A 21,767-nucleotide genomic window follows, 5' to 3' on the forward strand; every position below is an offset into this window, starting at 1 on the left:
CCTGGAACTAATTATGGTGATCGATGCTCATTTTTGGTAGGTCGCTAGTACGACCTCAGACTGTATGGCTACGCCGGGACTTTCCCCGGGTGGTTAAGTCCTTTTTACAACTTTATTCAAGTTCAAACGTTTTGTTGTAGAGTACCCGCCCCCAGTTTTGAGTAGAGGTTCGTACAAAATAACCGAACCCTACGGACCTACGTAATAGAGCACGTAGGCGGGACAAGGTACAGCGCCCTTGTGAGGCTAAGTGTTTTCCTCGTTCTTTTGGATTATTCCCCAGGAAATACTTCCTAGTTTCTTTCTTTGTAATTGGCGTAGGACCTACGGTAATAGCCTTCGCCTTGGCTCTGCCCTGTTTCCCGCCTGGGCCATTGTGACAGTTTCGGCAGTGGCCCGTCGCGTCTAGCTTTATCACAACTCTGTAGTTCTAACACTACAAGAACAGCCTTTCACCTCTGACGCATAATAGCAGTTAACTGAAAGAACTGACTGAACTCTTCCGCTCTTATCTCGCTCCGCTTCCGCGCGGCGTCTCTTGCCGGCTGTTACGCGGCACTCCGCGCGGCCGGCGTGTCGCAACACTCTGCCTGCTCAGCAGGCCCAGCACCTTCCCGCGGTTGCTACAACCGCAGGCGTCACACGTCTCTAACTTAGCGGACAATAGTTGTGTGTGTCCGTCGTTGTTCTCTAAACAGTGCCGCGCACCGTAGCGTCCTAAAGTATCGGCTACGTAGTAAGGGGGTGCGCGGTCGCTACTGGCGNNAACGACGTCCTCGTCGTGCAGGTTCCGACAAACCTGCGGTACACCTGAGGACACCTAGGGGCGAGCACAAGACGAGCCCCGACGGGCCTCTTCCACCGCTTGCGAACGGCGGCTGGCCGTTCACCGAAAGCCATATGGCGCACCGGTATCAGACCCTTGTCGGGGCTCGTCTTGTGCTTGCACCTGGGTGTCTTCAGGTGTACCGCGATCATTTGCGGGAGAATTTCCGGTCACTATACCAGGAGTACTAACTACCTGGTCCCCTGCCGACGCCGTGCTGCCCTTTCTAGGCGGAAGTTGCGCGGGGGGCGACAGTTCACGATCCGTCCCCGAGCCGCTACTAGGGCTCACCTCAGCTGCCGCCGCACGGCCAGTCTCCTTGTCGGGGCCAAACGAGCGGCCGGCAGGCCTCATCCGCGGGAACGGCCACGGAGAGGTCGGTTCCTCAGGCAGATCTGGTAACTTTAGCTGATCTCTAGTGACCTGTTTTTCTGCCCTCGTGTAGGCGTCCCGCACTCTGTAGGTCTTGTCGTTACCAAGTCTCTCTGTCACAACCCACGACCCGGCCCACCTGGGAGCAAGCTTCGCCCGGGACTGTCCTGTGTCCGCGGGACTCAGCCGCACTGCCACAATGGCTCCCGGTGGTAAGAACCACCACCGACTGCAGGTGCCTATCCCAATCGCTTCCGTCCTCGTCAACCAGGGCACGCAGCTCCTTCTTGCGGTGCCGCATAGCTCTCGCTGCCTCTGTTCTTCCTTCACGTGTGCTTCGTACACGTGAACTCTAGCTCGCCACAATCTCTCTAGCCAAGCTACAGACACTGGATCGAGCCTCGGCTCGTCCAAATACCTTTGAACCGAGAGCACCGCTTCCCGGCCGTGTTCCAGGAAGAAGGGAGACTAAGCTGGTGGCGCTGTGCGGAGTTGACTTCTGGGCTAGGGCCACCGCCTGCAGGTGCCTGTCCCAATCCCTCCCGTCCTCGTCAACCAGGGCGCCCAGCGCCTTCTTCAGAGTACGCATGAAGCTTTCCACCACCGAATTGCCTTTCGGCTGGTAAGGCGTCGTGAATATCTTGCGCGCTTCTAAGGATCTGCAGAGGCGCTGTACAACCTCCCCAACGAACTGCGGGCCGTTGTCTGACAAAAGCACCCGTGGAACTCCGTGTTGGGGAATCCACTTCTGCCATAAAATGTCAGCCACATCGACCGCTTCCTCTTTTCTCAACGCAGTTAACTCAACCCAGCGACTAAAATCGTCGATTACCACCAAGATCAGCGCGAAGCCTCTCCGGAAGATCGCGAGCTGCCCGAAGAGATCCATGGCGATCACTTCGCCAGGCCAGCCCTTCGGGAGCGCCAGATCAGGAATATTCCTGGCCCCGTCCCTGGCCTGCTGCCAGCATTGGCAGCACGTGCGCAACACTTTTAACACATGGCGAGCCACAGTTTACCAAATGTAGCGTGCTCGCACCCTTTGCTATGGTCTTCTTTCGAGCAAAGTGTCCGGCTCCCTGTCCTAAGAGCAACCTCTGCACAGCAGCTGTCCGAACCACCTGCGGTAAGAAGGCAAGCGGCCTCTTGCCGCCTTACTGCGGATCCCTGCTCTTAAAGCACACGCCGCCGTCTACTTCTATCGGGGCCATATTGGCTTGCGTGAGCCCCCACGGGCAGGCGTGCGCCGTTAATTCCCGCTAAGAATTGGCGTGCTTCTATGAATTCTGGGTCTAATTTCTGAAGGTGCCCCCGTGTATGGTCAGGGTATCCCGACTCCCTCGGGCCGGCACATCAGATAGTGTACTCGGGCCGGCTTTGCAGCGAATCCAACCATTGTGACACTACCCGGTCAAAGATATCCAGATAAGCCAGGCCCGATCTGACCTTATTGGGTGCCTTGGGAGACTCGGGCATGCGAAGATACGCCTTCATGACGATCAGGGGCAACGGGGACAATGGCAACAACGACAGCGGAACCTGACCGGCGGCCCCAAGTCACTTTCGGCTCACAGATGCGGTTGCAGCAGCTCGCCTGAGCCTCGCGGATGTATGAGTGTACCGCCCAAGCTGGCCTTTAGGTAGGAGCGACCATGTGCCGTGCATCGTTAAGCGGGACGACCGAGTGACGTCATGTTTCCGGCGATGCCCAAGGCAACCCGCCTAGCCCTGAGCGCTGGGACAGACACCGCAGACAAGGCGCACTCACTAGTAGCTGTTACTTGCTAGGGTCCTGTAGGTCTGTAGCAATTCCGCGCATATGTGGACCGTGAAACAGGACTGCGGCTCTAGCAGCAGCTACAGTACAGCCGGGACGTTCAGCAGCGACCAACTGAAGCTTGACTTCGTAGCGCCGCGGTGACGTGTTCTGAACATTCGGCCTTCCGCAACACCAGCGGTTCACTGTTGTTTGGTGGGAGTCGCCACCCTGGAAAGAGGACCGGCACGACCCAGTCTGTGGTACGACCGGAGCGTGGTTCACGTGAGCTTTCATACGCAGCACACAAAGAAATGACCCGGGGAACACCAGGTCGGGCTGCTGCATGGTGCTCTCTCCTTCGGCTACTGTGGACAGTCCTTCGAAAACGCGGCAACTCCAGTGGACTGCATGCGCGGCGGCACACTCGATTCAGCCAGCACCGAAAGCCGAGTGGAAATCACCACAGTTTCTCCGTGGTCCGTTGCTGTTCGTGGGGCTCGTGTCCCTGGTATGTTTGGCGCGCTATTAGGATCACAGGCGGGAGTGAACAGCGTGAGTGTAGGGACCCTCGAAACGGTTGCGAACGCCCTGCCCGATTGTTTTACAGTCGCACGGCACAATAAACCGGGCTCTCTTATTCAAGGTTTCCAATCCATCATCTGTGTAAACTACGGCGAAGGCTCATACAGTTGAAAAGTGACGTCCGGACATGCCCCCCATATACCTCCTCGCCCGACTGATTTACGTGTCTGTCCAGGTATCTGTGTAGTGCGCTTCAGCCGACTACGCCAGCAGGTTAGACGCACCGGTTAGCCTGCGTTCACCGTATTCTGGTACACGGGTTTCTTCCGGGTTCTTCCTTCGCAGCTCCCGGTCTGCCGTGTCCCGCCTCTCCCCCATTGCTCGTGGATTGATCGCTGTTGGGCGCGCAGCCCATCAGCTATCTTACGCGGATCCGGGGGAGCGAGCCGCAGAATTCTCTTCTGGAAAGTGCCGTTGCTTGTGCCATTTTTGCCAGGCCGGCCGTATACGTGTCCGCCTCCTCCGCTACGCCCACCAGCTGGCTGTGTCTCGTCGGCTGTCTCGGAAGGATTGCTGGCGTGCTTCGACAGGCCGAGCTCCCTACGCATGACGAACAAGTGGAGCCTTTCAGCGGCTAAGTGAAGGGCCGTCTTTGTGTATTCTGGTTTGTGCTCTCGAGACATCTGGTACTTGCGGAAGGCCCTGTCTTGGGGGCACTGGGAGAAAGCCGGGAAACTGGTGACCTGAGCTGGCTGCGAGGACGACTGCCTTGTTTCACGACAGTGCTTTCCAACTCTACAGAGGAACACTGGGAACTCAAGCGAAGTTTATCCCACGAAGCGAGCGTATATGACGGCGGGGGATACAGGCTAACGGCCAGACCTTGGATACCGTGTCAAACTATCCCACCAAAGTTTCGGCACAGTCCACGTCGCAGATATTGCTTGCCTGTCAGATATAGTTCTTTTCCGCGTGAGGTTAAGGTGAAATGCAACAATACGATTCAGCATTGACGGCCCCGACAATGGCGACAAAGGTGGTGATGAGTGCCCACGGTGTTGGGCCTGCTTCGTGTGGTATCTCATCAAGTCGCCTTCTCAAGTCTCCTTGCGCAAATCCGGAGGCGAAACTGAAGTCCGAAAAGTCCGGTGCTGAATGTCACTCTTTTCCAGCATCTGCTTCTCAACCGAAGAGCTCCCTGGAGACAGCTGTAACAATCGACGATTTTCTGAGTCCGCGTGTGTTTCCCCCGCGTGCGCTTCACTTCTCCGGCAACTGCGCTGACTCGAATGACTGGGAGAGCACGGATGACGAAGAACAATCCCCTGCACAGACTTACGCGAAAGCTAAAGAAGGGCGGGGGAAATATCTACACAGTCCCCACAGGAAAGACGGCATGCGCGTCCCCCGTTTGGAATGCACTTCAAGCGCTTCAAATAACAGTTGGAAAGCGGGGAGCGTACTCTCTCCCTCACGACGAGGACCACTTGGGCGGAAGGCTAGGCGAAGATCTAGTCGGATGGGGGCGGCATCTACGTGGAGGGGTCAGAAGTCCGCAACGGCCTTACTGCCTACTGAGCCAGCGCGTGGGTCTCTCTGTAAACTCTCCAACCTTGATTTTCAACGGAACAGACATAGAGAAGACCCAGCAGGGGAAAGAGACCAAAGCGGGAGTATAGACGTGGAGTTGACGAAGGAGAGTGGCAAGAGAAGAAGAGAGAGGATAAGGCGCCGGCCGCGACCTAGTCCGTCTTGCCCGGTGAAGTCGAAAAGTGCTGCTGCCGATGGAGGACGCTGTTGGCATGAAGAAGAGGATGAAGACTTCTTTACGGACAGTTGGGGAGATGGTCTACACAGTAATGATCTTTTTGACCGCCTCGGCATTTTCGCATCAGACGACAACCTTCAAAGACGGGATCCGGATAGGGATTCGTTTCTTCTCGATTTTGAGGAAGGTTTGTTTGACTCAGATGACGGGAGTCCTTCCCTCCTTGGCGACCCGTATGAAGGTGTGTCCGAAGTTGCTGTCGGTGATTCTCTGCCGCGGCTTTCATGAATACTTGGGTGTACGCCAGTATTGGCACGCAGCCACCTCACGTCAGCTCAAGTAGACAGGATGTCTTTGCTTGAGTTTCCGGGTCGTATATGACTGGCTATTGACTGTTCACTCAGCTGTGAAGCAAACCGTATCGCCCACCTAACTCCTCTACGATAAGTTGGTAAGTTTCCAAGGGGAGAAGATTGGCTTTGTGTTTCTTTTTCGTTTTGCTTTAGCTGAGCAGAGGATTAGTGGGGACAGTCTCTCTGTTTCCCGCTCAAACTTCTGCTATTCAGCACCATTTCTCTACTTTCCATTTCAGCGCTCTCCTGCTTCAGCACTCCCGGAAAGGTGTCTCAAGTAACCAAGGGTCCAATACCGGCCATCACCAATGCTGTCGCTGACCTTCCCCGCCCTCTTGTGTCGTCACTCTAGCTCCACAGAAAGTGCCTTGTTCGTATGTGTTTCTTTTGCCTGAAAAGACGGCTTTTTCGCGTCTATTTCTTTGCTGTCCCGCGTGCAGATTACATGTGTTCCGAAGGAGTTAGTGACGACCACCTGCCTTTACTTCTGCGGAACCGTCCTCGGATCAGGGACGGCCCCACCAGCTGTGATTCTGAAGCTGGGGGTGTGGGAAGTTCTCCGAGTCTTGCAGCTGAAGAGCGCGATGAGGAAGAAGCTGCGACGTACACACTCGTCAAGCAGATGGTCAATACTCTCGGTGTGAGGAACTGGGCGGATTTTCTGCAACTGCAGGTGAGAGCGAGTGAGAAGAACCCTGTCATTTGACCTAGAGTTTACCCGTTTGTATCCACTTGGCTGATCTGAAATGGACCTTTGAACGCTGCGAGGCCTCCAGCTCAGAAGAAGCTGCAAACAAAACACAGGCTCAGCTCGGCATGTTTACGGTGTATCCGTCCTATACCTGCGCCCGACTGTGGATCCGTGGTGACGCAGGTTAAAGTGCACTTGTGAAGTGTAAGCTCATTTGGTGTCTGCAGGGCTTGGAGGTGTTTCTGCCCCCCCCTCTCCTCGGCCGTTTTTGGTGGAGACTCCTTAGGTTCAAGGTCTTACAAGCGCAGCAAATCTTGTCCTGCATTCCCTGTATGTTTTGTGCTTTCGCGTGTATTTCGGAGCTCGCTCGTTCTTGACAGTTGCTGATTTCGATCAGCAGTTGGATGGGACCTTGTATCTCTCACTTCCGGTTGATGTGGTTTTTGAAGCTCTCTTTCACTTCACCCTGTTACGCAGGCGGAGTACTGGCTCTTCTCGCACGCCCACAAGCAAGCTTTGATCACTGCAACAGCTGCTGAGCGGATGATACCAGACCAAAGCGACCATGCGTCGGCGGGTGCGAGCCCTGGTTTGGATCCTGAGAGCCAACACACGGACACAGAAGCAGCGGCATCCGCCTCGCCGCCACAAGAAAGCGCACCGAGTCACACCATAGAGCAGCCGTTAGCAAACAGAGGCCGAGTTCAAGTCCTGGCAGTCAAGATGGTTGCCGCTTGTGCTCTGCATCAGTTTATGAGGAGTGCTCAGATACTGAGGTGAGGACAGCCTGGACCGGCTCTCTTTCTGTGTCGCCCTATAGCCATTGCCGCCGCCGGTAAGATTCTTGCCGGACTTAGGCAGACGGATGGCAACACGATGTTTTTCCGTGCTGTGACGTGGTGGGGAGGGCCGTTGGAGTTTTTTGCTAGCTCGCCAGAGCATCTCCTGGCCCCAGCGCCTGTGTGCAACGCTATGTGCGCGTGGTGCTTCTGTGAGCATAGTGCCTGGCTACAGCCGGAAAGGTGATACGCTGCACGTGTCCGTACTCTCTCCCAGGTCTTGCTGGTGTGCATCAGCAGCATGGCTCGCTGAGAAGGCACAGTATTGTCGCGCCCTCTTTTCCATCGCCAGACTAAGTCTATGCGATCGACAAGGATGAATTTGCGTAGCGGCAGTTGTACTGATTCTACTGATACTTGTCTGAAGCGAACTGCGGGGGGGGGCCGTCAAACGGGCCGACAGAAATCAACCAGCTGCAACTCGACTAGCTTGTCAGGCTGACACGCTGCTGCTGACTGCTCAGCTCCGAGACTGGGATGCATACACGGTTGCCAGTTTCTCCTCTTCGCGAGTTCCTGGGAGGCGAAAGGCGGGAACGACCGCGTTGTACATTCCTGCCGGGGGATCGTGCACACTGCGGACCTGCCAACCCCTTTGACCGCTCACCACCGGGTGCCTCGTTGTCTGAGCGTGCCTCGGTTTGGTGCAGGAAACTCCAGCCTCGTGATTTCGACTGTCTTTCTCCTCCCCTGCAAGCATACGCGGACGCAGCTGTACGGTTCCTGGCGGGGAGCGCAGCACATCCCCGCTGATCTCGCAGCACAGGCGGAGGTGACGAGGAGACTTCGAACACAGGCGACCTCTACGTGACCAAGGCAGCACCGTTTAAGTTTTACGGAGCACCTAGGCATTCTTTGGCTACCCTTAGATTGGGGAAGCTCCCGGCCCGGCGAATCAGTTTCTTTTCTGTATATCTCCGGAGAGATTCTGTACAGACTTTCCTTGTCGTATCACTTGGTATAAGAACAGTAGAAGCTCGGTATGGGACGACAGACTAGTCCCCTTGGTAGGAACCCGTCGCTTGTCGCGTGCTTGTACATCATTTCTCATACGAACGCGTCTCTTGAATTTCGAAAGCGTAGTCGGGATCTCTGTGCTGTCTTTCTCATTTCGGCCGCTCCTTTTAGCCAGAGACTTAGCTTGCTTCATTGTCGTCTTTGTATCAAGTTTATCCTCCTCAGCTGGAGTGTGCGCATTCTAGGGGTTCATCCAGGATGGGGTGACACACCGGTCAAGTTTCTGTTTCAGAGGGTGGATTCCCGAGGGGAGTCTCCCCCCTTTCTGACTCTGCTGCATGGCGGTGCCGTCAGTCAGCTGAGCTGGTTGTAGGGAAATCACTGTTTGGCGTTGGTGCCTCGTTTCATTAGTGCGACGCAGTGTGCCTGTCTGTGAGGCAGTCCTGCCCGAAGATCACTATTACTCCAGGTTATTCTTCCTCGTATCTTGTCGGATACTCTTGCAGATTCATCTCGTACAATATTGACGCTAGCATCGACGCTTTTACGGAACAATGTGGTGCTGTTGAGTTTGACGACGACGTGGTTTGTCGTTTTTCACCCGGTCCCCAAGGAAGCCACGGCCCGCGCGTGAATGAAGTCTTCATATTTTTGGCATTTTTGGTAGCGGTCGTTTCGCTAGATCGCCTTTTCTTTTTGAGCCTTCGGCTGTACGTGCACAGTTTGCTTCTTACCATCAGCCAGTCTAAACACGGTTAGCGTGAGTGAATTCTACTTTTCCGAGTCTGATTATCCTTTTTTATTTGCTGTCGACCGAAAGATGAAAGACAGACCGGAAGAGAACGATGTCCTTTGTTTTCCCTTGGAGTTCAGTCTGAGCCGCCCGACGCTCTGAGTCAGGAGGGGCAGTCCTCTCCGGCGTACAATACATATATGCCTCACGGTCCTACTTGGCTCTGTTGCGTGGAAATAGGTTCAGCCGGCTTTCTGCATCCTAAAAACCTTACCAGAGAAACTTCGATGCCAGCGTAGGCGCTTATGACGTAACACTGGTATCACTCTGTGAATTCGAAGACGTGAGTGGCTATGTTTCGGAGAATGCTAGTCGCGCGTGAGCACGGCCAGGCAGTTAGAAGCTGCTGCCACTGACTGGAGTCTACATGTAGCCCAGACGGCAAACGCTTGAAGAGCATGCCTGATTTCTGTCTACGGTGTGGATCTTAGTTTCACGTAGTTCTTGCCGGATCGCCTGTCGTGCATGGATCCGATACTGGTGCCGCAAGGCAGTGTGTGTCTACCCCTTTCTACGCGGAACGGTGGTACTTCTCCGGGGTGAAAGAATCTGGTGCAGTAGCGAATTGGCATGGACGGAATCCCCCCATGAGCATGCGGTTTCTCACAGCACTTCCACTGCTCAGCCAGTTGTTACAGGCTGGTTGCTTCTCACTGACCTCCAAGACTGGACGGCGCACAGACAAGGTAGTAAGATCCATCAAAAGGAAATACCACCGAACATGAAATGAAGGCGCAGCCCCATGAAGTCACGCTCTACGCCGCTCCAACCTTTCTCCTGCTCGGAAGCTCTGCTGCGTTTCACGCAGAGTTGGAGATGCATGGGTTATCTGTCTGTAGTACAAGCGACAGTTCCATCTTCCTGGCCGAGTCGCACCCGGACCAGTGGCGACCCCATGGGCGATCAGAGAGCTTGGCCTTCAAACACGAAGGCAGTTTCCTCGACAGACTTAAAGACCGCCACGACCCATCAGACAACCTGACCACACGCACACACCCAGGGGCGGGCGGCTCAGCGCTCTCTCAGTTCCGGTGCAGGTACCATCCAAGAAGCGCGTGAGTATATGTGCGCTCTCGCATGCGGGCTCACTCCGGACACAGGTGCGTCCGAGTATTCTTGCGAAACGCAAGTCAGTACGGACGGATCCCCGCGCGTGCGCATAGAGGTTACCCGTTTCGACCGTATCATGTCTTTCCAAACAGCTTAGCCTGTGCTTTTTGAATGAGGTGGAACCTGCGCCTTACGAGTCTACGAGAGGGGATTGGGTACGCTCAAACTGCCGCTCGCAGTTCACTCTCGGCAGGAAGTTTCCACAGAGCATTAGCTGTTTGAAAAGATGGGCTATTCCGCCGTCTTGGAAGCACAAAGGTTGCCACAAGGAGAGCGCTACGGGGCTGAGAGGACAACTGGCATGCCTCCTGCAACAGGCGTACCCCGGCAGCAGAGACACAGATCGGGACGTGAACACTCACGGCTCTGTACGAACCGGCAAAGACTGGTGGAACCCAGTTGCCGTCCTCACCATGTGAAGCGGCACTAATAAAAGGAAAGAGGAAGTTTGTGACCGTTGCCCAAGAAGGAGATACTTGTAAGTCTTCAAAAAGACTCAAAGAGGAGAAAACGGGCACAACAGCCGTTTCCTGCGGACGCAGAAACTATGTGTAGACCCGACGCTTCCTCACTTGAGGTACTTTATCCGCGGGTCGAGAAAACAGTTTTGAGTCAGCCGGCCGTGTACCCCCGCAACTGTTACTCCGTAGGCAATCATTCAGAAATAGACAGAAGCACACACGGCAGCGAGAAACGACGACAGAAGCTAAGAGGAAAAAACGGACAAGGGTACGCCACGAAACTGGGTGACGCGCCGCGGGAGAGGACAAAGGGATGTCTCAGAGAAGAAGACTTCTCCGTCTCCTTTAGAAAGTTCTTCTACTGTTGCGGACGTCTCGAACGTCGAACTCCATAACCCTGTGGAAACAGAGGCAGACAGGGGAAACTCCTCGTGTGGCGGAGAAACACTCTCACCCTCCTAACACACACTTCGCTTCCACGTGCGCGCAGACTAATTTACGCGGGGGGATTCTCGAAAAACATCAAACACGCTTCCGCTTTCATGTCTCCGATCGACCTTCAACTCTAACACGAATGAGCCCTCGATGCATGGGAAGGGCGAGTCTTACCTGTAGTGCCGTCCTTTTGAGTCTACCATGAAAGCCCGACCTGCGACGAAAAGAGAAACGGTAGGAGGGTAAGGAAGAGTGATATTGCTCATGAGCTGAGTAGCAAGCACGTACGCTTCTTCTTCGAGTAAGAGTAGCGCACGACCTGCACGCATTCTAACTCCTGAAGTGACTGGTATTTCTGTCGTATGATACACGTATACAAAGACAGTATGTGAAACATACAGATGAACACAAATGCCCCTATGAGTGTGCTAAAGAGTGGGCAACAATCACGATTACCCCATGAACAAGAATAGCCTGTACGGAAGCGGCCCTGCTACTCTTCAGAACACTAGGCACTAGTCCGGCCAGTTCCAGACGTCCTGTCCTGCTCTCCCGGGCCCTCTACGTCATTCCTTTCCCCGTCTCCGACTCTCTTCCGCGCCACCTGAGCTCCTCCAGCTGGCTGACAAAATCGCCAGCTCCAGGCACGACGGAACGACTGCCTTTACACTCAATCAGTTAGACCAATGCAGAAGCCAGAAGCACGTGTATATATACATACGAAGGAGAGTGACAGAGATGTTGTCTTATAGGAACCTGGACAGAAGATCTCAATAGAACATGGAGGAGGTGCGAGGGGCACTTATGCCCACGAACCAGGTTCCTGTGATCGGCTCTGTGTATATCGAACAATGAGTGAGGCGCTCCGGGCTTCTTATGAGGCCGGTGAGCAGCAGCATTAAGGGGAGTGATGCCCACGACAACAGCCTGGCCCCTGTGCGAGAAGAAACCTCGGCGTCGGAAGCATAGGACCACGCGACCACTTCTAGGCATGATGCTAGAGTCTCTCTCTCAACACGGACCCACGCAGTTAACAGCCAACACAGTCATCGCTTATTAGACGCCTGGCTCAGCGGCCAAGACAACTCAAGGCATCTAGGACTCTATGGGCATGCAAACATGCGTACTCACTGTCTGCTAGTATGTTCCCTGAATTGCGGTATCACATGGAAATTTGAACTGCTAACAAAAAGTCGCTGGCTGGCTTACCAAGGTCATCGTAAAGAACGGCACTGGGCGAGCCTCTAAGTCCAGACACTTCTCGACGAACTCTACACAGAAAGAAGAACAGAGGGACGTGAGAAGAAACCCTCTCAGCAAGTGGTACGCCTATACATATTGGCGATGATTCCCACGACACAAGAGGTATGTACAGGTACGAGAAAAGGTTCACTCGCAGAAAACGCTATCGCTATCACCATCAAAGGGGCTTTGCTTCATGGAGACACCACAACGACAGTGCACTCTAATGCTCTGGAGTCCTCACGTTCAATGAAGTCTTATCTGAAGCTAGAAAAAACAAACCGGCCTCATGGCTGACCCCTAATATCTTTCTCAAAACCAGCAGGGAATAAAGACGATCGACGAGTGATAACCACCCACTTAATGCCTGTCACTACGTATTCCTGTGCACAAGAAAGAAAACAAGGAACTCTCGGAGGCGACTACTCCCGTACACAGGACTGGGAGTGTGCTCCCGGTGAACATCGGCCGGTGCCCTGCTCGAGCTAGTGCAGTGGGTCGCAGAACCGGGAGTGACAGGAAAGAGGACAGATGGCACGGCTCATAGATCCACCTGGAAGCTTTGCCTTCAGTCCCAATGAGGATATACGACTGTTGCAGATACTGAAAAGCCTGGGATGAAGAATAGCCATCATGACAAAGAAAGAAGTCAACATTGTCTATTGTAAGGCTTGCCCCTCGGGGAGCACCGACAAAAGATGCAAGCAGCTCACCTAGCTTGCTTGTACACCCCGTACAAAAGAAGACATGGTAAGAAAAGCAGCGGCAGGGTCCGTAGAAGGGCATGAGAGAGAGGAGAGAAGCCACGATTTGAGAATCCAGGAGAAGGTGACTGAAAGCCTCGAAAGGGACCGGAGGACGGCCCCGACATCCGGGCCCGCTGTTTCTACGGGACGACAGAAGAGAAGGCAACCCGACACGTTCTCGAGTCATTCCAATACTCACTCAGACACCTAACGGCCGGCTTCTACACGACTCCTCTGTAAGGAATGTACAAACAACCTAGGCAACTTGTGACTCCTCCCCCCCTTCCCTTGACATTCTTTGACTATAGCCGTCAACGACAGACTTCACGTGTCCATGCGAACATACAAACCCTTCCACGCGAAAAGAATCACGTTGCCGCCATGCACTGAAGAAGCTGACCATTACAACAAGCCGTCATCCCTTCCTTCCCGATCGAGTGGGGTGGCTGTAGACCGTATAGATTGCCGACAGTTAGGCGGAGGGAGACGTGTGGCGCAAGGACAAGGTCTTCTTTTATCTCGAGAAACCTAATGTCCAAATAACTATAAAGAAAAAATTTGGGAGGACGTACAACATTCATCACCCCACTGTCGACCAGGACAGGCGAAACATATATAGACTAAGCGTATACATAACTTGATCCCCTGCGCCTGTCCCATGTGCGGTAGAAGTTCCCGGAGTCTCTCTGAAAGGTCCTCGGACTGAAGATAAGGGACTCGACCGCTTACCTCCATATCATTCCACGCCTGTTCTTTCTCCCTTCGAATCCTTTCAACCTGCTCCATGAACTGTCTGTCGAATTCTCTTTCATCCCCCCGCCATTCTGCCCCTCGAAATCCATGGTAGGCCTTAGATCCGCCCTGATACCCACGTGCTGCCCCTGGGAGAGGCGGCGGTAGAGTCGCGTCGTACGCAGCTCTCTTTTCCGAATCACGTAGAACAGCGTAGGCCTCCTGCACTTTCTTGAATCTCTCTGTACTTGAACTACTCGAGTTCCGATCAGGATGGCATTCCTTTGCCAAACGGATATATGCACTACGTATCGACGCCGAAGACGCAGTCCGGGGTATGCCTGCAAAGGGAGCATGGGATCGCGGGCATGCGCGCGTACAAAGCGGGCAAGAGATAAGAGGGAGAGTAAGGAAGGCCTCTGTCTTTTCTGGATACAACGGGGACCCTGTCCCCCCTGGTTGAAGAAAACAGCTATCTCTCCGTGGAACGCCTCCCTCGAGCAGAGAGACTCGAGAGAGAAACGAAAATCAACACGACTGATATTGTCCCGGACTTCCTCTCAGAGGGAGTAAGTGGCGTCTTTGCCGCTGTCGCTACAGAGAAAGGCCGCCCGTCAATTGGTTGAACACCTTCGATATGGGCTCCGCTTGTCGATATCCTTCCTCTGCGCTTTTAGTTAGAGGATCCAGCTATCTATACACACACGACCGCTACAGAACTGTATCCATACGAGCACTCTATAAAACCTCTTTCCATGAACACTATGAATCTCTAGATAGGTGAGACGGCGGGAGCCCAAGAACACTGAAGGAGAGAAGAGAGGAAGCAACGACAATAGAGATCAGACGTGTACGTTTTGCTTTCCGAAAAACTTACCAAGTGTTGTGTAGAAGTTGTCGTTCCCCGCCATCTTTTCTTTTCCCTACTCTTAGAGAGAACAAGACTTGCTCGGCCTTGACTGAAAAGCTTTTTCTTCCTCCCCGGCGCTACTCAACTCTTCCTTTCTCTTCTCCTCACCCTCACGTCCTTGTCCACCGCCTTCTTCCTGTCTTGGATGACAGCGATCGGACTTCTTATTCTTCCTCTCTATCTTCCTGAGTGAGCAGGAAAGAAACTGATGAGTTTCTTCTCACGGCTGTCGCGACTCCTCTGGCAACCTTTTTCAAGTCGCTTCTTTTCTCACTTTCTTCTTCTGGGCCTCTTAGCGCGCACAGCAATTCCTAAGACTGTGGTGTGTAGCAGAGGTTCCCTGCCTCCTAGCTTCCTTCCTTTTCTTCTTACTCAAGAAGGGTTGTAGGGCAGGCAGAAACGCAAGACCAGGCAGCTTTGTGCGGTGACTTCTCTGGTCTCTATTCAAACAAACAAACCTTGCTGTTGTTCATATCGAAATTTACTTGGTGGAAAAAGGAGGAGACGAAGAGACAGAAGGAATAAAGTTCCTCTTCAAAAACTTTCCAGACACCATAGAAACAACCGTCTGCTCATTCTGGCACAAGGTTGTAGAGTAGAAAAGAGGTGGGAGAAAGCATCTCATCTTTCTTCTTGAAAGATAGCCTTCACATCTTGTCTTTCTCCTTTGGAGTTCACCTGTGTCCCGTGCGGGAGGTCCAAACTCCCCTAGGAGTCCTAAGCCCTCGCCTCCACGCGGTCGTCGTCCACGTCGTTCTTTGTCTGGCTGAGAGGTCACTTCTGTTTTTCGCTTTCTGTGTTCATGAGAAATGAGAGCCTTCCTTCTTTTTCCAAAATCGCTCTATAATAGAAAACCTGGGTCCGTTTATCCCCCTCATCCTCCCTTCGAATTGCGCGTGTGCTTCTGCTTTGTTTCTAGCAAGACCGGTCTAGCTGTGGAAGCGGGTGAACAAGAACGAAAATGTCTTTCGTTGTTCCCTCCGTCTCCGATTGACTATTTTAGCCAATTTGAAGATATTTCATAGCGTCAAATCTCTCACACACCCCCCTCCCTTCTTCTTAGTTCACCATGTAGCTGGACGTCCTGATGAGCTGCCTTTTCTCCATTCAGTTCTTGGCCGTGATTTCCAGAGGCATCTCACATTCCTTGCCTGTGTCTTGTCTAACGTATTCTCCGGAGTCGGAGTATTCTCCTTTCTGTGGTATTCTCACGCCTCTCTATGCCTTGCTGTGAATCTCTTTCTCCCCCTTCAAAAACACAGATAACAGCACCAGACCGGCAGCTGCGTCGTGAAGCAGCGATCCACCCCCGCCACTATGGCCAAACGTAGCTCTAGAGTAAAGATAAACGAAAGGCTTGGGTGGTACGAAAGAGCGCACAATTATAGCTTAGAGGCAAGGGAGAAAAAGCAAGAAAGAGGGGTATCGAAGCGCCGGGCGTCGTCGATTTCAAGCCGACTACAAGTAGATGTAACGTGAAATGACACATGCAACAGGCATTCATACATTAGCAAGAAGACAAAGGCATCTCGCCTGTCGTGACAAACTTGAATTAAAAGCTACAAACGACGACCTCTGTTTTCTTCCTCGGTGGCAAAAGTTTTTCTCAAGGCTTCCTTCTGTCGTACACAATCGAGCCCCGCATGCCGTCCGGCAAGAAAATCCCGTATCTCCCTTCTAGCTGTCGTAAAACACATTCATCTTCTCACTGCTCACTGCTCTTACGTCTACATGGGTAGAGCGTTTTCTGCGGAGTGTTGAGTACCGTTTGGCCTGGAGAAATGTGTATTTTCTCAGATTTCCGGAGTGCCGTCCTTCGGAAGTTAACAGGGACAGTGAGCCAGTGCGGTTTGTCTATCTCGACTGTTGAGACTCCTCTGTACCTTCTGACATGGGGTGCTTCTCTGTTTGATAACCGTAGTAACGCCAGTGGATCGGCTCGTCGTGCATCTCAATCTGTCTCGTCTCCCGACAGTCGGCGCTCAAAAAAAAACTTGAACTTCCGTTAGCGACTTCAGGTTCGTCGCGATCGTGCTCCTGGTTTCCATGCTTACAGAAGACTCCCCCCTTCACAGCCCCAACGGTTTGTGCTGCTTGGTGCTCTTCATCTTCTCCGGCTTCATTCACCTATAGAGGTGTCATCTTTGCCTAATGCTCTTGAAGGCAGAGGGTCATGGTATCTCTCTCCTCTCGGAATATGGAGTGGTCCGACATGACTCGTGAGCGTCTCCGTGGAGTGTCCAACTGTGTGTATACGTATCATATTCGGAGGGCTAGGTCGATGGCTCCGTAGACACCGAGATGTTCTTTCTCGTAAGAGGAGTACTAGTGTTCTTCCCCGTTTTCACTGGTTCATGTTCATCATCCGCGATCTTTGCTGATGCGTTCTTCCTCTCGACAAACACAAGGGGCCTATCGCCAGTCTCTCCCGGGGGGGACTGAGAGGGGTGATGGACGTGCCTCTATAACAGGTGTCTCGTCCCAAGAAAAGGGCGGCCGAGAGACTCACGAGGCCTTCGAATTTTCCCTCGTTTCTCCACTGCATGATGAAGAAAAGAATCGACTTTCCTCTTCATCGTTTAACGACAAGCAAAGCAGAAAACCTCCACAACAGATGAAGCTTCAGCCTCATAGAGTAAGACATGAGAAGACAGAGGGGAAAGGTTTCGACCCGGAAGTTGAGTTTCCACTAGCGCAGTCATTCCTGAGAGAGCTCGTTGAAGAGTGCCATGACTGTCAGGGTGGTGATCCAACGAATGGAAGTTTTTCTCCTTCTTCAGCCCCAGAGTAGAGATTTCTACTTCGTGGCGGTCTCTATTTCACGTAGACGCCTATCGTCCGTTTCCCCCCGTTTTCTTTCATCTATGGTCAAGTGTCTGTCTTCGGCTTCTATGAGATAAGAACAACCTAGATTGGAGGCCTGATTCATCGCTAGGACTTCTGTAAGACCGCGAGGACTATCTTTTCAAGAAGAGTGGCGAACTACGAAACCTGAACTGCTTCTTTCTCTCAATGACACCTTCCCCTATAATGATCTGCGGGAGTACTCCGAGTGAGGGTTGCATAGTGATTGATCTCTCGCTGAAAGCTCTAAATGTTTTGTCTGTACCTCTTGAACAAGAAGAAGAGCAGGGTAGGAAGCGTATTCACGGGGGCTCACTTTCCATTTGTCCTGAGAGATCAGGTGTATGTACACCGTTTCACTCAAGGTGAAGTTGGCGTTTAGTGTCTCACCGTATACCCGGAAAGAGATACATAGCTGTAGTAAATAGGTAAGAGAGGAGGGAAGATTAAGCTGAACATGGGGTATTCTTCAAAGAGATGTAAGGCACTTCACTTAGACCCATCTGAGGTGGCGGAGTGAAGGTGTGAATGAATCAACAGAACAGAGAAAGGGAGGGAGGGAGAGAAGCAATGTTGTCTGAACAGTCATTATATGTCTATCCGTGTTTCCATGCTGAAGAATTATGGACCTTCTCGTCTCTTTCCGCCTCAGCTGGGGAGGGAAGAGATTCACTGGAGATCGACGACAGCCCCGGGAGCTGCTCAGAGGGGGGAAAGTCTCCGTCGAGGTGCTGTACATACACCCCGGGGGTGGGTAGGAGTCACCGCTCAAGAAGTCATGAGAAGGTTGAGACCCAGTCAGCGAGCCAGTCTCAAGAAGATCTCAATGTGGAGTGTAAAACGAGTAACGAACAACGAGATAAAGACAGTGCTGATGACGTCGATTCATCTGTCCCGTATGAAGATCACGATGATATAGGCAAAAAGACTGGCAATCGACGAGGAAAGGAGAGTGGAAAGAGTCTCCCTCACAGTACACCAAACAGCGAGCATAAAGAGGAGAAAATACAAGGAGGAAAGAGAAACAGTCCCTATGATGCCGTGGCGGATTCCTCGGATGATGAAGAACTAGACCAAGGTGAAGAGATACCTGAGATTCGTCTCCAGTGTGGAGCGTCGGGGGAACCTTATACCACAGTCATCTTATTGCCTTTGTGCATGCGGTGCCAGCCCTTTTTTCCTTTGGAATGTGCGACAACCCTCCTTTTTCGAATGGCTTTGGAACTTCTCAGAGGTAATAAGACGGCTGAAAGGACTCGCAAAACGAGACGAGGAAACTGTGGCAGGCCGCATGAAGGCAGGGAGGGAGCAGTCTACTCGGGGGGGGAAGACGATGAAGGTGAGCGGGGATTGAGAGGCGAAACAGACGGCACAGAGAGTGAAGGAGACATGCGTAAGAAATCTATGAGACGGCTCTCAAGACATGGAAAAGCGGAGGACACGCCAGAGATGTCTGAACGAGAGGCTGTACTGATATGTAGCCAAACTCAGCTAATTGATCATCCGCCTTACGAGCCTGCGATCTCTTCACACATAAGCATCGCTCGTCCTCGCCGTCCTCATGAAATCTCTACAAGACGATTGCAAGTCCGAAGACTCTCACCTGTCTCTTCTACTCTTGAACATCCCTTTCCGGTGTCCCCGGCCCCTCAGAACTCGCCTCTTAGCTCCGCCTCATCATCGTCACCGCCTACTGGCCCTTCGCCCTTTTCTGCACTGCCTCATGATAAAGAGAAGAGAGACCCAAAGCGCGTCTTTTCTCTGTCATTGCCAAAAGAGGGGAGGAGATCGCTGTCGACTTGCAGTCCATCTCCGTCATCATCCTCATCGTCAAGAGGCAGGGCTCTCACGAGGAGGGAGTCGTTGCTGAAGGAATCACCCAGGCAGATTGAGAAACGACAAGATGAACCACGTAATGGAGAAACAAAATCAGTGACTGTAAGGAGGAAGCCGATGCATACCTCAAAACGCCGCACACACGGCTGTCTAACATCAGTTCATTCACGACGGAGAAGACCCCCAGGGAAAGATCTTAAGTCGAGACGCCGGTCACCTTTGTCTCTTCGACATAGGCAACTAGGGTCTTCTGACTTGAGGCGACTTGATCGGTTGAAGATTAAGTACGTGCCTCTCTTCAGGTCAGCAGATTCTTCGCCAAGTACCGGTTCGTCGGGTAGTAGCAATAGTAAGAGCAGCAATGGCGGATTGTCTCCCCTCTTAACTCTCATCTGTACTATACCCCTTTTGACGTCCACGTCTCCGCCTTCATGCTTCTTCTTTCTGTCTCCCTCTTGCGCTTTGGCTCCTCCTCCTCCTTCTTCATCTTCCACACACCATGCGTCACAACGCTGGTATAGAATGGAAAGCTTCTTTGAGACACCTCTCCCCGCGATTTCCTGCCGTGCCTTGTCTCCTTCTCGGTCCGTTTCTGGGGCATGGTGCTCTCTTCCCTTGCTTGCATCCCCGTTCGCACTGTCCCTCTTCTATTCTCGACTCTGTTCTGTCTCGCCATCTACATGGGCTTTCTTTCTATCCTTACTTGTTACAGCTACAACATACAGGTTTACGCCGCCTTCTCCTGCCCTGTTTTCAACTTCCATGTATACTTCGTCAAACGGGTCGTCCGTCACTTCATCTGGGTCTGGGATTCGCTCTAGTGCCTCACAGGATTCCTTGTTGGGGGAAGACTGCCCACGTCCCAGCATTTCGTTTCCTCCGTTAGTATTCATCTTTGAGTTTTTCCCAACTGCATGCTGTGTGGCTTGTTGCCCGTTCTCTGCTTTTTTTCCTTCCTCCGAAGAAACAATGAAATCGAAGAAAGAACAACAGTCGTCTGGGGAGTTCCAGCACTGTGATGAGAAGCGTCAGGCAGACGGAGGGGGGGAGCAGGACGTGAGTGACTGCGGGAAGCCAGGAGGGAAGAGAGGAAGATCATTAGAGACATCTCCGAGAGAGCGAGCTTCAATCGAAGAGGATGATAGCGACGATCATGGTGTAGGACACGACAGAAGAAGACATGGTGAAGGACCATGCTGGGTGAAAGAGAAAGAAAAACAAAAGGACCAGACAAATGAAAAGGAGGGAAGTAAGGAACGGTCGTATCCGCATGGAGAGGAACCCGGCAACCATCATGAGATACAGCGTGCATGTGTTAATGAGAGGAGGAGGCGCAAGGACGAGTGGATAGATAACAACGAACAAGACCCTCAGCACATGTTAGACTCGCCTCCTGCCGCAGCAGCCACTCATGAAACCAACTTGAGAGAAGATTCTTGTGTGCCCATTGAAGGAAACAGAGAAGAAACACAGACATCTGTTGAAGTATCTCCTGTTCATGGCCGTCGTCAAGATATCGGTCCCCTTCCGCCATTAGAGCCGAAGTCACCTTGGGTCACGTGGGAGACCGGAGATATGGATGGAGCTCAAAGGAAAGACTGGAGAAGTGTGTCGTCTTCTCCTTCTCCTAAGAGAAAGAGAGGAAAGAAGGATTGGCGCCCTGCAGTATGCCGGGAGGGAGAATCCACAGCATACAGCGAGAAAGCGTCGTCGTCTTGTTCTTGTTCCGGAGAAGTTCGTCTATGTGGTATTGAGTCTTCTAAACTGATCCGCCTTTGCCGAGAAAGATGCTGTCGAGTCGTCATGCTTCTACCTTCTTTATCTTCCTCCCGGAGTTTCTCGAAAGAAGTGTCTTTCCCCAAGCAACAGCAAGGGAGAGACGTAGCTGGAGAACAAGAAGGCGAACGCGAACATGCAGCAAGATCCCATCATCATAATGGTAGCATCCCCTGCTCCTCGCCTTCTTGTGGATGTGGCTTCAACACACTAAGAAGGACAGGAGTAGGAGAAACACGAAGGGGAAGAGAGCAACTCCGAGAAGAAGAAATGATGGGACAACAAGAACAAGAAGAGGATGGCGTAAGAGAAGTCACTAGCGAAGACGAAAGCCCTTGGATAGAATGGCTAAGGGGAAGGGGAGGCTACGTCGCAGATTTGAGTTTCCCAGGTTTAAGAAGCTCTTGATATGTGCCTGTCGAACGAAGCTGCTAGGCCTCGTGGAAGTTTATACCACTTCATACAGTGAAGTTGAATCTAGAAGACTCTGCTCCCTCTTTTCAGATGGTCCTTGCATGACTTCTTGTCTGTCAAGAGACGCGACTCGCACCGCGCTAGAGGGGGGTACCGTAGTTTGGTGAGTCACCCCCGTAGAGGTATGTAGGATACTCTGCCGGTGTGTCCTGGATCTGTTTGCTTCCGTCGTGCTACGCATTTCGCTTTGCTCGAATTTGTTTTGCTAAACCATTTTGTTTGCCTCTGACGAGCTTCTGCGATCTTCTCCTCTCTGCACATATCTCCACAGACACCTCGGATGTCGTACATGTGGTACAGCTGCCACATAGGTCGGTCACG

The 21,767-nt window shown here is 52.6% G+C and overlaps 3 protein-coding genes across 3 annotated transcripts; 1 reads left to right on the top strand and 2 right to left on the bottom strand.

Moving 5' to 3' along the window:
* The first annotated feature begins 3,297 nt into the window (after positions 1-3,297).
* Positions 3,298-8,966, top strand: CSUI_002967 (uncharacterized protein). Its single transcript, XM_068063165.1, has 4 exons — positions 3,298-5,488; positions 6,041-6,273; positions 6,769-7,067; positions 7,781-8,966. Exons 1-4 carry the CDS (start codon positions 4,468-4,470, stop codon positions 7,881-7,883), a joined length of 1,656 nt encoding a protein of 551 aa, XP_067924856.1. The 5' UTR covers positions 3,298-4,467; the 3' UTR covers positions 7,884-8,966.
* A 1,238-nt stretch (positions 8,967-10,204) lies between these two features.
* Positions 10,205-16,375, bottom strand: CSUI_002968 (uncharacterized protein). Its single transcript, XM_068063166.1, has 6 exons — positions 14,484-16,375; positions 13,604-13,947; positions 12,842-13,014; positions 12,096-12,157; positions 11,061-11,100; positions 10,205-10,848 (listed from the first exon to the last, which is right to left on the bottom strand). Exons 1-6 carry the CDS (start codon positions 14,515-14,517, stop codon positions 10,797-10,799), a joined length of 705 nt encoding a protein of 234 aa, XP_067924857.1. The 5' UTR covers positions 14,518-16,375; the 3' UTR covers positions 10,205-10,796.
* On the bottom strand, positions 16,112-21,761 carry CSUI_002969 (uncharacterized protein). The gene has a single exon (XM_068063167.1). The coding sequence runs from the start codon at positions 20,506-20,508 to the stop codon at positions 20,086-20,088; it is 423 nt and encodes a 140-aa protein (XP_067924858.1). The 5' UTR covers positions 20,509-21,761; the 3' UTR covers positions 16,112-20,085.
* Between the last annotated feature and the right edge of the window lie 6 nt (positions 21,762-21,767).

This window comes from Cystoisospora suis, assembly GCF_002600585.1.
Source record: "Cystoisospora suis strain Wien I chromosome Unknown contig_1249, whole genome shotgun sequence".
In the NCBI taxonomy this organism is placed as follows: domain Eukaryota; phylum Apicomplexa; class Conoidasida; order Eucoccidiorida; family Sarcocystidae; genus Cystoisospora; species Cystoisospora suis.

Bases quoted from the DNA above. Each gene is read 5' to 3' on its own strand.
- CSUI_002967 (XM_068063165.1), top strand. From the start codon at position 4,468: ATGCAACAATACGATTCAGCATTGACGGCCCCGACAATGGCGACAAAG. The intron at 5,489-6,040 runs GTGTGTCCGAAG...TCCCGCGTGCAG, and splicing joins CCTTGGCGACCCGTATGAAG to ATTACATGTGTTCCGAAGGA. The intron at 7,068-7,780 runs GTGAGGACAGCC...GGTTTGGTGCAG, and splicing joins AGGAGTGCTCAGATACTGAG to GAAACTCCAGCCTCGTGATT.
- CSUI_002968 (XM_068063166.1), bottom strand. From the start codon at position 14,517: ATGGCGGGGAACGACAACTTCTACACAACACTTG. The intron at 13,015-13,603 runs GTAAGCGGTCGA...GTCGTCCCGTAG, and splicing joins AGGCGTGGAATGATATGGAG to AAACAGCGGGCCCGGATGTC. The intron at 10,849-11,060 runs GTAAGACTCGCC...CTGTTTCCACAG, and splicing joins TCAAAAGGACGGCACTACAG to GGTTATGGAGTTCGACGTTC.
- CSUI_002969 (XM_068063167.1), bottom strand. From the start codon at position 20,508: ATGCACGCTGTATCTCATGATGGTTGCCGGGTTCCTCTCCATGCGGAT.